General features: G+C 42.2%; 1 protein-coding gene across 4 annotated transcripts in view; it reads right to left on the bottom strand.

The window, feature by feature from the left end:
- Positions 1 to 14639, bottom strand: part of SDK1 (sidekick cell adhesion molecule 1) — a 584684-nt gene that overhangs the window by 219152 nt on the left and 350893 nt on the right. For all 4 annotated transcript variants that reach the window (XM_035130977.2, XM_035130978.2, XM_035130979.2 and 1 more), the window contains exon 8: positions 5107 to 5190. In XM_035130977.2, the coding sequence (XP_034986868.2) occupies positions 5107 to 5190 (84 nt within the window). The remainder of the gene's footprint in view (positions 1 to 5106; positions 5191 to 14639) is intronic.

Below are 14639 nucleotides of genomic sequence, written 5' to 3'. Positions count from 1 at the left end.
AGGCAAATTTGTGCAGTTTTAATTTGAACTCCACCGATTGCTGTCAGCATATAATCCAATTAGTGTGTGATATATATATATATATATATATATATATATATATATATATATATATATATATATATATATGGAAAATATATTATGTTTTAAATGCTTGCAACTTGAATAGCCTCTGAAGAATAAAAAATGGAACTTTGTTCCCAAGGAAACTCCATTTACAATGAAGTAAAAAGCTGTCTTTTGCAGGCTCTAATTTTATTTATAGTTAATCTATTTGTCTCGAGCAAATTTAATCTGTGTCTCCCACACTCACAGTGCACAAAGATGGAATAAATGGCTTTTGCACCAAAGAATCCCATAGGAGTTGTGACAAATTGAAACGTCCTGCCTGTTTATGGCCAGGGAATGGAGCAACTCCATGGCTGTGTCCCAGGGCTGTGATTCAAGCACTTGAGCTGGCACCCCCACACACACCCTTTTCATTTTATGTCCTCTCTCAGACATGGGGTCAGAAGTCAGCGGCCAGACAACTGCTAACTTTAGTAGTGGGAAACCTGGAAACGGAGCCCTCATCTGGACAGGGCGCAGAAGAGGTGAGGATGGAAGAAACCACTCTGTTTGTTGAGTGAGTTCGTGCTGGATTAAAGAGTACAGTTTAGTGAAAAGGCGAGTAAGAGGTGACATGGTAGAAAATTACAAAATTATTCATGGTAGAGAGAAAAGTTTTTCTCCTGTTAGAATATTGGAACTCGGGGACAGCCAATGAAGCTGAATGTTGGAAGATTTAGGACAGGTAAAAGAAAGTCCTTCTTCATGCAACACAGAGTTCAGCTATGGAACTCGCTTCCACAGGAGGTAGCCATGGCCGTCAACTTGGAAGGCTTTAAAAGAGGACTGGACAAATTCATGGAGGAGAGGGCTCTTGAGGGCTACTTGCCACAATGGCGATGCTCGGCCTCCATAGTTGGAGGCAGAAACGTTTCTGAATACCAGTTGCTGGAAACCACAAGAGGGGAGAGAGCTTTCGTGCTCAGATCCTGCTTGCACGTTTCCCACTGGGGCATCGGGTTGGCCGCTGCGAGAAAAGGATGAGGGACTAGATGGGCCACTGGCCTGATCCAGCAGAATTCTTATGTTCTTATGACTGGTATGCAGGGACAGATTTAGGTTTGATGAGGCCCTAAGCTACTGAATGTAATTGGGGCCCTTTATATATCCAGCTGTCCTTTGCCAACAAAAAAATTGCCACAGTTTTTTGTGTTGAATATATGTTATATGATAATTTATGGACCTAATAGGTATCTAAAGCCATTTGCACATGCAGAATGTAGGCACCCTATATATAGAAATGAGCAAACCAGTGATATTTTAGGGAGCAAGCTAGCATGCAGGGCCCATGACTTACATCACAGAAGCCTAAACAACTGTTGCTGTATGTCGGTTTTATTTGCTTTTTAATCTTATATTTTGGAAATGTAAATCCAGTGGGTTTTTTTCCTTTAACTTTTTTGGGGGCCCCCAAGAGAGTGGTGCCCTAAGCTATAGCTTGTTTACCTTATATGTAAATCCGGCACTGCTGGTATATCTCAGCAATGTGCCCTGCCCATACGTACTCCTCCTGCTTTTGCAGGGCAAAAAATATCTCCATTTCACAAGGCATTCTTCAAATGGACCCCAACTTGTGGGTTTGGACTAATGACTGGCCAGTTGAAAACACCACCAGCACATCCCCTGCTTTTTAAGGGACAAGTCTTTCTACTATTTTTTATATCTGTGTTAGGCTTTTTTCTCTCTCCCATTTAGTTTTAAGTTGTTAAATTAAGTTAGTTTGCTTATATTTTTATACAATGTTGTATGTGTTGATTTTTACATACTGACAATATGAATATTGGTAATTGTTCTCCTGGTTTTTCTCTCCATTGCTGTTGTTAATTTGATTTGTTGTAAACTGCTTTGGGTACAATCATGTAGGAAAGCAGCATATGAATAAAACATTGATGTTTTAAAAGATCATAAACAGCAAAGACCATAAAATAAAGTATCAGTAGCAAATATGAAATGAACATCATCAATAAGACATCAAGAATTAGGTGCTATATTTTGCAAAAGTATGAAGCCAACCAGCACATTATGGTCAATAAATGTTGCCTTGAGTGAGGAGAATAGAAAATTCTCTCTGCCTTTAACTTTCTTTGAGTCTGTCCATTTGTGTACTCTTTCAGGATGAATCTAATAAGAGTTCTTTAAAGTTCTCCTATTTTGGTTTTGAAGTACTAGGTCCCAGCAGGATACACACCAGGATCTAGATAAAATTGGTTAGAAAGTAGGGCTGCTAATACCTCACATGAGACTTTTGAGAGCTGCTGTCAATCAAGTTTGACACACTAGGTCAGGTGTACATAGGAATCAGCACAAGGAAACTTCTCATACATTTACAACTTGATTTCCCTGTCTATGGGGCCAATACAGATGAGGCAGGTGGAGAGGGAGGCAATAGCTCAGCTTCAGACTGATTAATATACCAGGAAAGGAAATGGACTGTTGTTTGTTTGTTTGTTTGTTTGTTTGCTTGTTTGGCAGGGGTAGAATATCTAAGCTATACACCCAACTGCAAACTGCCTTAACATGCTATACAAATTTTATATAAATAAGTGAATAAAATAAAAGGTAGTGTGTGAAGAGGCACAAAGGTTTCCAAGGACAGGTGGGTTCTCAGCGGCAGGGTCAATTCTCTCTGGATTTGGTTCCTGGTCTAATCAGTAGATTACACTTAAGTATTTTTTTAAAAATTCAAGGTTTCTGCATGTGCTGAAGAGGGAAGTGAGGGGCAGATGGAAATTGTCAAACTGGGAAGATAATCCATCTAGGAGAAAGAAAACTAAGATCCCAAACGTCTGCTGCCTTGTAGAATATCTTTGGAAGAAAAAAAGTCTAAGGAGTAAACCCCACACAAATTTGGAGTCCCTAAGTGAGAGCTGGACCATAAAGAAGGCTGATTGCTGAAGAATTGATGCTTTTGAATTATGGTGCTGAAGGAGACTCTTGAGAGTCCCATGGACTGCAAGAAGATCAAACCTATCCATTCTTAAGGAAATCAGCCCTGAGTGCTCCCTGGAAGGACAGATCGTGAAGCTGAGGCTCCAATACTTTGGCCACCTCATGAGAAGAGAAGAATCCTTGGAAAAGACCCTGATGTTGGGAAAGATTGAGGGTGCTAAGAGAAGGGAACGACAGAGGGCGAGATGGTTGGACAGTGTTCTCGAAGCTATGAACATAAGTTTGACCAAACTGCGGGAGGCAGTGGAAGACAGGAGTGCCTGGCGTGCTATGGTCCATGGGGTCACGAAGAGTCAGACACGACTAAACGACTAAACAACAACAAAGAGGGTTGGATGGCGCCTTCTAGCAACTCCTGCAGTCAAGCTGGTGCTAAATATATTGCTCTGCTTTCTTTGGGCCACACCAGTGAAGCCAAGAGGGGAGTCTTGTCATCTGGGCAGGACCTTCATACACACCACGCAGACTTGTACCCCAAGGCAGTTTGACTTCACTCCCAGAGGCAAACTCCATTGTCCCTTGAGGCAGACGGATGGCCAACAACCTGCTTCTATGGAACAACTGTTGATCTCTTTAGGTGGAATTATAAACATTTTAAAGGTTTTAGTGGCATTTGAACACCTAATTAAAATTTGAATGAAAGACGGCTGCCACAGAAGTGTAATTTCACTTGAATGTTTCCGCAGCCGACGTTTTCTCTCTCTTTATTGGGATAGCTTTTTATTGGGTTTTATAAGCAAGGATCATAGAAATAATAAATGATACAAATAAATAGTCCTAGTCATCTCATGTCATAGCATGATAAATTTGCAGTAATATCAACAACATATGGTTCATTATTAGTTCTTGGTTCGTGAATTGGTTTAAACAAAAACAATGGGGAAACAGGATAGAACAGTTAAAAGATAGCATTCAACATCACAGAGTTAAATGTCTTATCAGGAGCCCTTGTGGTTGTGCTTAGATTAGTATTTCCCCTCTTATGTTAACAATGAAACAATATAAAGTGTTGATATATTGATGAAAGTAGGAGGGGTTCAAAGAGAAAACAGTAATTTAGGTTTGAAGTTTAATTTAAATCAAATAAATTGAGCCAAATGTTGAGGGGGGGGGGTTGCTCATTTTTTGAAATAATGACATATCTCATGAAATTCAACCACACTGGTGTAATGCCATCTTCTTATCCGTCCGTGTGTCAATCATAGTTTATTTGTTATTTGTCAAGGAGGGCTTGTCCAGTTAAGGATGCCAAGAAATACCTGTCACTTTGCCCACCTGGGGATCGTCCCTTCCTGGGTCACCATTAAGGAGGCATCAATTTGCTGCATTGATGCGCAAGGCGCTGCCAGTGTGTGGCCTGTCGGCCAGTAAGTTTGCACCTCATTCCCTTCGCATTGGGGCAGCCACCACCGCTGCGCATTGGGGCCTGTCTGTTGACAGGATTAAGGATCTGGGCCTCTGGAAGTCTGACGCATACAGGGGTTATGTGCGGAAGCGGCGCTGAGGTGCAGTTATTAATATTGTTCTGTTAATTCCTAGGTCTGCCCACCCTGCACATCTGGATAGTCGGGCACAGCATTGTCCACTGGGCCAGCAGGAGGGCGGCGGAGTCTGGATTCGGATGCAGGCTCGGGCTTTACAGCTGACATTTTCCTCCTATTGTAAAAGCTCCATCATTTTAAGAAACAAGGAGCTTTAACTATTGCAATTATTGATTGTTTCTCGGCAACTCAGCTTATGGGTCCCTAAGCCACTGTTTCACTTACATTAATTCACTCAGCTCAGGACGCTAATTCTTTTTACCTGACCACATTTGTTGAATGCATCCTGCCAGGCACTGAAGCCCAAACAAAAAGCAGATGGGGCAATTTGCCCAGCAGACAAGCATGATTCATCTTTTCAGTTCATGTTCCTCAGGTGCAGCCTGCTTCTTATCATGGAAAATTGAAAGTTTACTAAAGAGGCTCAAAGGTAAACAAGGAAACATAAAAACTTTATTTTAAAAAAAGGTAAACAAGGAAACAAATGTGACCACTTGTCCCTACTTACCCATTGCCTGGCACTGGATATACACAGTCTTCTCCACTTCTGCCAAAATTCGGCTTTTCGGCTCAGTAGTAAAATAGGGTGACTCTAAAGAAAGATAAACCAGAATAGTGTAAGAAAATATATTCATTTAGCTTGAACACTTGACCTAACCCAGAATTCATCATGTGCTCAGGTTCAAACCCAAAATCTCAAGAGTGAAGAGGGATTCCATTAATTTCAATGGAGGGACTCAAATGCCATGATTTGTCACATGTGCACTCAAGACCTTTCACTCGGATGAATGGAAAAGCTCTTACAGGGCAGAAGCTGATGTGCTTCTAAACCCAAGCTTCCTCTGGATTGAGAGGAATGTATTTAATACAGTGTTACAAATGGCCTAGTTTGACTTCTATTTTGGGTTTATGGTTTCTTTTAAGTGATAGCCTCATAAAACAACCTCAACAATTATATGTGATGATGAATATGAATTTCAAAGAGCACTGAGAAACTGCCAATTTATATTTAGGGTTTTACACCACAAATTAACATCAGAGCAGGGGCTGCTTTTCATTTTACAGGCGTGAATCAGAGAATATTTTAATTCTCAGTTTAGACAAGCCATCCCGGGAGGTCCATAAAGGGTTTTATTTACAGCAACACATTTTACATAAGGACTTGCTTCAATATCTAATACACCACCCCATGTAGCTTGAGACATAAAGAACCACAACATGAGGATAAATCTATATCAGGAGGTTCAATAAAAATTGTAACAAGGTAGCTCAAGAAGCAATGCCTCAATATGTGAAGATTTTGGGTATCACATGACAGGACAGATCCTCAAACAAAGATGTACTCTCCCAAGCCCACACTCTTCCAGCATGTTCACACTCCTGTCTCAGTGACATCTACACTGGTTTGGTCATGTCCACAGAATGGAAAATGGCAGGATCCCCAAGGATGTGCTCTACGGGGAGCTGGCTTCTGGCACCAGGCCAGTTGGCACACTGTGTTATGAAGATGTCTGCAAACATGACATGAAGGCTGGTGACATTAACCCTGCCATATGTGAATCCCTTGCAAATGATCACAGAGCCTGGAGACAGAGAGACAGGTCATCTATCCACACCAGTGACTGGAGGAAGAATGACCATTGGGAGGAATGGAGCGAGAGAAAAATGCCATGGTGCACCTGTAGCAGCAAAACCAGACAACTTCATCTGCCACAATGCCCCTGCAGGCATCTTGTGACTCTCTTATCTGTGTTAATGGGCATATTTAGCAAGGAACTCGGTGTATTAAAGACCTCAGGTTACAGCATAGTTTGTGGGTCGTGGTAAGAGATTGCAGGAACTGTTGAAGGCTAGCTGTCGGAACTGTGGGTTTGAGTAAAGACTTTTTGAAGAGATCATCTGAGGAAGAAATTGGAAAATCGCCAGACTTCAGAACTCAGAGAACCCTTTGCAAGCAACTCAACTTAGGACTTGGCTGTGGTGTTTAACAGCAAGGACTTTGAAGCAAAAAACCTTATCTGGGCTCAGAGAGAGAAAACTACTTGTAATACAGTGCTATCTCGGTTTAGGAACTTAATCCATTCCGGAAGTCCATTCTTAAACCAAAGCCGTTCTTAAACAGAGCCACGCTTTCCCTAATGAGGCCTCCTGCCACTGGTGCCCTTCCACCATTTGGCTTCCGTTCATAGACCGAGGTAAAGTTCGCTAACTGGAACACTACTTCCGATTTCGCAGAGTTTGTATACCAAATAGTTTGTAAACAGGGCTGTTCTTAAACCGAGGTACCACTGTACCGCTAAATAGTATGTGATGTATTGCGATGTATGTTTGTGTTTGCCTAGTAAAGACAACTCCGTTAAATGGCTGTTTTCTGTGCTCAGATTAACCGTGTGATTGAGCTTCTATAGTGTATATACTCAGCAACCCCAACACCGTCTGTCCCCTTGTGATCCTGCTGCCTGTGGACTTTTACATGCAACTTGCTAATATTTTTTTTTATCAAAAATATATCTCAGTATGGGTTTTCCATTTTCTTCTCAACAGAGACATCAGGAGGCAGAAGCCTGCTGAGTGAAGCCAATAAGCAGAGCTGTTTGCATGATTTATTGTTTTTTAATAATATCAATGTAAGGACATTATTGATCTTTTGCAGCTAAGTAAGTGGCGGTTATTAACACAAACAATATATAACTGCATGAAGTGACATATTTATTGAAAAAACCAAACTTTAAAGCTATACATTATTGGGAAATTGTGGTGGACAGAGCATGCTTGATCCTTAATGCTGAGGTTTTATGCCTTATCTAGAAAAGTACCAAGGCACAAGGAGCACAGAGCTGCAAGACACATGATAGCTATATGGATACATGGGGGCTATATGGAAACAAAGCTAGCAAGTGCCACATAAGGTGGGTAAGAGGAATGTCAGCATGCCAAAAGCTGGAAGTAACCTGTAGGTTTTGGCTGGGTTGCGAAAGGCTTAGTACACTAAACTACAGATGGAATGGCAAGAGGAATGTGAGAAGGGCATTGCAGCAACCCAAGGCTACTCCTGTCACACTAGGGAAGCTTAAACATGGCTTCTGTCTTCTCTCCATCAACCTACATATATTCTGTTTTCCTTTGACTTGGAAATGAAGTGGTGGGCTTACCAAGCACCCAGTTCCTTTTTCTGTTCAGCCTTGGCTCCAGCAAAGACATGAAGGGCTGAGCTACCTCCGTCTGAGCCTTCCACCCATATCGGCCATATATAGGTCTGCAAACAGCACCATCTTCTTGAGAGGTCCTTGGCTACTTTGAGATTTGCTCCACTCTTTGCAGTTGGAGTTGCATCCCTGCCACCAGGACAGCAACAGGACTGCAGCCCACCCTGTCACTCAGGTATGGTCCTGGATGATCAAACTGCTCTTCATTTATATTTGTTACTGAATTTTTATCGTACCCTTCTTCCTGCAGGAACTTTGGGTGGCCAACAAACATATCAAGAAAATGCGATCACATTAAAACAACGAAGCACTTATTAATCCAATTTAATGCTTGTAGCAGCAGGATGTATGGTCATCAACCAGGTTTTGGAAGGGAACCACCGTAACAACTTGGTACAAGAGAGTGTGGCAAATAGCTCCCATGGAGAAAAATGGACGGAAAATCCGAAATTAGCAAAAGGAATAAAACACAAGGACACTTTCTCTGTAAAGTGCTGGAACTTTATTACCGGTATGTACTTAAAGCATTCCAGAAAATGAAAGTTCCAAAGCCAACTTGTGGATAGTGTAATCATCAGTATTTTGTTTTTTCTCCACCGTCATAAAGCAATGTGCTACTACTCTAAGGCAAATGCTAGCATCACATTGGGGTCCCCAACACTGAAGTTGAGGGGGATGTTTTTCTGTGAAAAATCTTTGTTCAAACTCTGTTTCACAGGACGGTAGGTCCTGAGCTTCTGGAAAATACCAAATAATATTTGAAAAGAAACACTAATTAATAACTTATAAAGAAGAAAGGGTGGAAGTATATTCCTGGGTGTTTGATTTCTCTTGCACTCAAGGTGGCAGGTGAATAGACTATGTGCAGAAGCAGCTGCTGCAGCTCCATCAGTCCTCCCTCAGAAATAAGGATGAAATCACAGAAAGAAATAACCCACTGGCTGCATGTGTGACAGGCTACCAAGTGAGAAACATTAAGGGATTTCTGGCACCTAACTTCAAAAATATCCAGGATCCATTTACAGAATCTGCACATGAAACACAGGTCCATTTACAACAGCATGTTCAACAGGACTGGTACTAGGATAAAAACCAGCCAGAATCAATCCACACAGCTGAAGTGGCAGCTGTCATCAGATGTTTATTGGCTAAACCTGCTCCCTTGAGCATTGAATCACTCTGCAATATCCTTGAATTTCTGCCAAAGCACATGCTTTTGATGTGAAGTCAGAAGAGCCCTGCTGGGTCGGATTTAAAAAGTTCTCTCTATTAGTCCCACATCTCCTTACCCACCCACAACGACCAAGCAAATTCCTTTGGGAAGCCTACAGGGAGGGTGTGAGCACAATAGCCCACTGCTACTCTTGTTGCCCAGTAACTGGTATTCAGAAGAATTGGTGTCCAGGACCCTGAATTCCAGAAGAGAGCTGGAGTTGTCCAGCAGACCAACTTGGACAGTTGGGCGTGACTATTCACATGCCAATCACATCATTAGAACATCTGGTGTCAAGTTCAAAAAGGCTTATTGTGACCACCAATGGCCTGAGTGGTGGTCACAGTGAGCCCCTTCAAATTCCATTTGCAGGTGCAGTTTGGATTGGAACTGCACCTGCAAACACAAACTGGGGCTCTCAGCAAACCACTTTGAAGGCATACTATCAATCAGCTTATTGGTGCAAACGTGTTCTTCCAAAATGGCTTGCTTTAGCATCAATCAGCTGCTTGACACTGACTGTGAGCTCCCTTAGTTCCCTAATGGCATAGCTGCCAAGTTATCCCTTTTTTACAGGGATTTTCCCTTATGCTGAATAGGCTTCCTCGCGAGAAAAGCGAAAACTTGGCAGCTATGCCTAATGGGAAACATCCTAGTGCAGCCCACGCAGTGTGGCTCCCCTGCAAAGAAGCAATGGGGAGCTTACTTGATGCTCCTGATTGTCCCTTTGGAGTCGCATCCCTCCTGTCCCACGTGGGGCAGGAGAACAGAGTTTGGGAGAAACTGCCTCGCAGCCCATATTGGGATCCTTGTCTCCACCCCAGTAGACTTAAAACAATTACTTCAGAAATCTATGGGGTAAACAGCAGCACCCCAGCACAAAGTGTGTCAGAGTGAGAGGTAAGAAAGAGACAACAGTGCAATAGAGCAATTTCAGCCTCCCTACTGAAACAAAGCAGTGTTTTTCTAACTAGCCATTCCTGGCTTGAGTGCCAGATGGAGTGATCAGAGTTTCTCCAAATATGTTTGCATATCTACAGGGACTGGGATCATTGTGTCGTTTGCCATAACTAACAGAGGAACAGCTGTTAGTTGCTGGTGATTGTCTGTTATTAATCACCGGAGCCTAAGTCCAAATGGGTGACCTAAGATGGAGTAAGGTGCCACCATAACCCATTACCTCCCCCCGGAGGCATCTATTTCACACTGAAATGATCCCCGATGATGTTTTAACTAGGCCATTCGCTGTTCCAAAAGGCCATTCCAATCCTATCTGAACATACTGCATATTTGAAGGGCATGAAATAATGACGTTGAAATTACACAAAAGGCGGATTTGAGCACCCAGATCAAAGGAGGAGGGTGTAGCGTCGGCACATCAGCCGTGTTGTGAAATTGCAATGCCCTGCAATGTTGACGGTGAAATGGTCCAGAAACTATCAGGATGATAGTAGCCATTTTATGGGATCAGGCCAAACAATTTACATTTAATTACTGGAAGGTTAGGAGCAGAAAAGGTTTATTAGATTAAAATTTGCTAGGGCCATGAGGGGCCAAATAATCTTGCTTTGGGAGCTGGAGTCAACCTGTAGGACCCCAGTTGGCCATCCCTGAGCATGAGGTCATTGGCAACGCAAAGTGTACGTCTGGCTCCCGCTTTAAAAAAAAAGCTGTTGCTGTTTCTCAATATGCAAAGTGGATGCCATGTGAAGACCCCCTAGAGATGCCTGAGGAATGCCATTTTTTGCAAATTCTGGCTTCCACTGACCTGATCCAAACTTCCCACGCTACTGTGTGGCTTAGAAGTCACTCTCGGTCAGATTTCACACATCTCCAAATAACACAGTCATTACCTTAGAAAATGTATCGAAATGCACTTTCAAATTATAATTTGAGGGGAAAGAGACATTCACATTCATACATATGTATAATCAAATGCTGGTTTTCATGAAAAATTAAAATCCTCAGATTAATGTGGAAACGTTATGGGCTGGACATAAAACCATTTGTGCCTCTCCCTTTATGGCTTGGGTGTGTGAGAGGGCAGTAAATATTGTTCTTCCCCAGGTGAAAGGTGGAGAAGGGTCAGGTGAGAGCCAGGAGTGAAGACTGGGCCTGTCTGCCAACATGTGTGGGCAATTTTTGAAACTTCTCCACACTACTAAGTGGGAAGCTGAGATTGATATGGCTTTTTGTGCATGACAATGTTATTATTTTCCTAGAGTTTGCCTTTATTCACATTCACTTGGTTTTAAGCTGCTCTCTGGAAATCGTTTAAATTTATTATTAGTACAGTTGATGTTGCATTGTTGAATTTTTGACAGTAGGCTTATTTATATTAATAACTGGGGGGGGGCAATCCTACTGAATCTATTGTTGTAGAGTTGTGTTTGTTATATAGCTAGGCTTATAGAATGGGATTGTGTATTGATGGGTTCCGGCTACACTTGTGATCTACTTTGGAACACAATCCTAAAATAATCTAATGTGGGAAAGCAGATCAGTTTTCCTTAAGCGTGTTTGCTCAGAAGAATGTTCCATTCGGTGGTGCTTACCCCTTGGCAAGGGTGCTTAGGACTGTGAATTAAGGGGCCAAGAAGGAAGATCCAAGGGAAAAGAAATAATTGTGCCAAATAAATAGCTCTAATATTTGCAGACGCTTAATATGTATAAGGAAGAGCATCCTTTGAAACTTATGGGGAGCTGCCAAACATTTTCTTTAACATCCCATACATAGTAGGCAAATAAATTTGAACTTTCTGAATAATTTGATTGGTGTCCATTTTCACTCAGCTTTCAGAAAACACATTTCACAATCAAGCAATATGCACAGAGATAGGAAACCATTGTACATATTCTGTGACAAAATGGTGTTCCTGCACAGCTAATGAGGAAACCTGCACTCAGACTCATCTTCTGCAAGTTCGATTATTGGTGAACAATTTGTAAAAGGGAGCAGCTGACATTCATTACATTTCTTTGTCCCTCAAAATGCACCTCTCTATATATAAACCAGATTTGCTCACTCCAAAACTGCAGCCAATACCTGCATCTAGCAAATGTGTTGATCTTTTGTTGTTTAGTCATTTAGTCGTGTCCGACTCTTCGTGACCCCCTGGACCATAGCACGCCAGGCACTCCTGTCTTCCACTGCCTCCCGCAGTTTGGTCAAACTCATGTTAGTAGCTTTGAGAACACTGTCCAGCCATCTCATCCTCTGTCGTCCTCTTCTCCTAGTGCCCTCCATCTTTCCCAACATCAGGGTCTTTTCCAGGGAGTCTTCTCTTCTCATGAGGTGGCCAAAGTCTTGGAGCCTCAGCTTCAGGATCTGCCCTTCCAGTGAGCACTCAGGGCTGATTTCCTTCAGAATGGATAGGTTTGATCTTCTTGCAATCCATGGGACTCTCAAGAGTCTCCTCCAGCACCATAATTCAAAAGCATCAATTCTTCGGAGATCAGCCTTCTTGATGGTCCAGCTCTCACTTCCATACATCACTACTGGGAAAACCATAGCTTTAACTATACGGACCTTTGTAGGCAAGGTGATGTCTCTGCTTTTTAAGATGCTGTCTAGGTTTGTCATTGCTTTTCTCCCAAGAAGCAGGCGTCTTTTAATTTTGTGACTGCTGTCACCATCTGCAGTGATCATGGAGCTCAAGAAAGTAAAATCTCTCACTGCCTCCATTTCTTCCCCTTCTATTTGCCAGGAGGTGATGGGACCAGTGACCATGATCTTGGCTTTTTTTATATTGAGCTCCAGACCATATTTTGCGCTCTCCTCTTTCACCCTCATTAAAAGGTTCTTTAATTCCTCCTCACTTTCTGCCATCAAGGTTGTGTCATCTGCATATCTGAGGTTGTTGATATTTCTTCCGGCAATCTTAATTCCGGTTTGGGAATTAAGTCCAGCCTTTCGCATGATGAATTCTTCATATACTATGATCCTTTATATTTGCACACACATTATCCTGTTTGCCTTAATGTAAATGCTGCCTACTCTCATCTTGCTTAGATCTAACACAGACTCTATCAAAGCGTGTGTACGGCTGCTCCTTTGCTTCCGCCTTATGACACAATTTGTTCCCAAAGGGAGATATTATACACACACACAAACACACACAAACACACATTTTTCCCCAGCTACGAAACATGAATCCCAGTCACCACAGACACTTCACCAGCAGCCGCCCACAATGACTCATGGGGAGGAGGGTTGATTCATTCCTCGCTGTGAATTGGCAAGTGTCACAGGACAGCATCTTTCTGCTGCAGAGAAAATGTCAAAGACCTCTCTCAGATCTCAGAAGCCTGGTGTCATCTACTCCAAATTTAAAGGCAGCCTACAACTCAACTGCTTCATCAGACCTGCTGGAGAAAACAAACTTGAAGCCAAGGTCCAAAGGCACAAATAGCCTATTGTGGGCCAAATCTTTGATTGGGCTGCATTCCTCGCATTGCCTATTCACTCTCTCTTTGTCTTGCTTTCTTGTTTCTGTCCTCTAGCCTTTTGTTCTGGATAGAAATTCCAACCAACAGTGGAGAAGTATGTTCTATGGAACATACATTCTGGTGTAACGGGGCTAGGATTGCAGCCTGGCTTGCTATGTTAAAGGAGTACATTGATAAAATGTTATTAAGTATGAAGAGAGGTCAGGCATCCTTTAATAAGAATGGAATGTTTGGGGGCTTTGTAAAGATAGGATTGGAGTCTTCTCACTGTGCCTTTTGCCTCTGCTCCACCTTGTCAACGTCCAAGGGGTCAACGGCAATGAGGCGTTGTGGTCTCACACTGCTTTGTCCCACCCGACTATCCTGACATCTTTGTATCATTGCTTTTTTATTTTCCCTTTTGTCCAGTTTTATTTTCAGCCACAGCTTCTGCTTTAAAGCACAATTGTTCATTTTATGTAGTGGCAAGATTTCATAAACTCCTACTAAAACGGCAGTATAAAAATAACTATTTGGAGCTGTTATATTAAAGGACCTCCAAGAACACGAGGAAAATATTGGTGTGTTGTTGTTTTTTTAAAAAAGAATTACAGTGGTACCTCGGTTTATGAACACAATTGGTTCCGGAAGTCTGTTCATAAACTGAAGCATTCATAAACTGAAGCGAACTTTCCCATTGAAAGTAATGGAAAGTGAATTAATCCGTTCCAGACGGTCCGCGGAGTAAGCGTTCATAAACTGAAGCGAACTTTCCCATTGAAAGTAATGGAAAGTGGATTAATCCGTTCCAGATGGGTCCATGGAGTACTTAAACTGAAGCGTTCATAAACTGAAGCATGGGTGTAATTGGTTCCGGAAGTCTGTTCATAAACTGAAGCGTTCATAAACTGAAGCGAACTTTCCCATTGAAAGTAATGGAAAGTGAATTAATCCGTTCCAGATGGGTCCGCGGCGTTCATAAACCGAAAATTCATAAACCGAGGTGTTCATAAACCGAGGTTCCACTGTAGTCCCATTTCCAAATGAGTGTGATGGCAATACTTAATCTTTGGATGACTAGTGGCAGAACAAATATGTTCTTATCTAATCTGCAGCAAATCTTCCCCCAAACTGCCGCTGTGCCAGCTCAGGAACACACTACCCTTAAAAAAATTTATAACTACTGCAGCTAAT

Source organism: Zootoca vivipara, chromosome 14 (assembly GCF_963506605.1).
Source record: "Zootoca vivipara chromosome 14, rZooViv1.1, whole genome shotgun sequence".
NCBI classification, from domain to species: domain Eukaryota; kingdom Metazoa; phylum Chordata; class Lepidosauria; order Squamata; family Lacertidae; genus Zootoca; species Zootoca vivipara.
The sequence above is the reverse complement of the archived record's forward strand: the minus strand, read 5'-3'. Positions and strand labels throughout refer to the sequence as shown.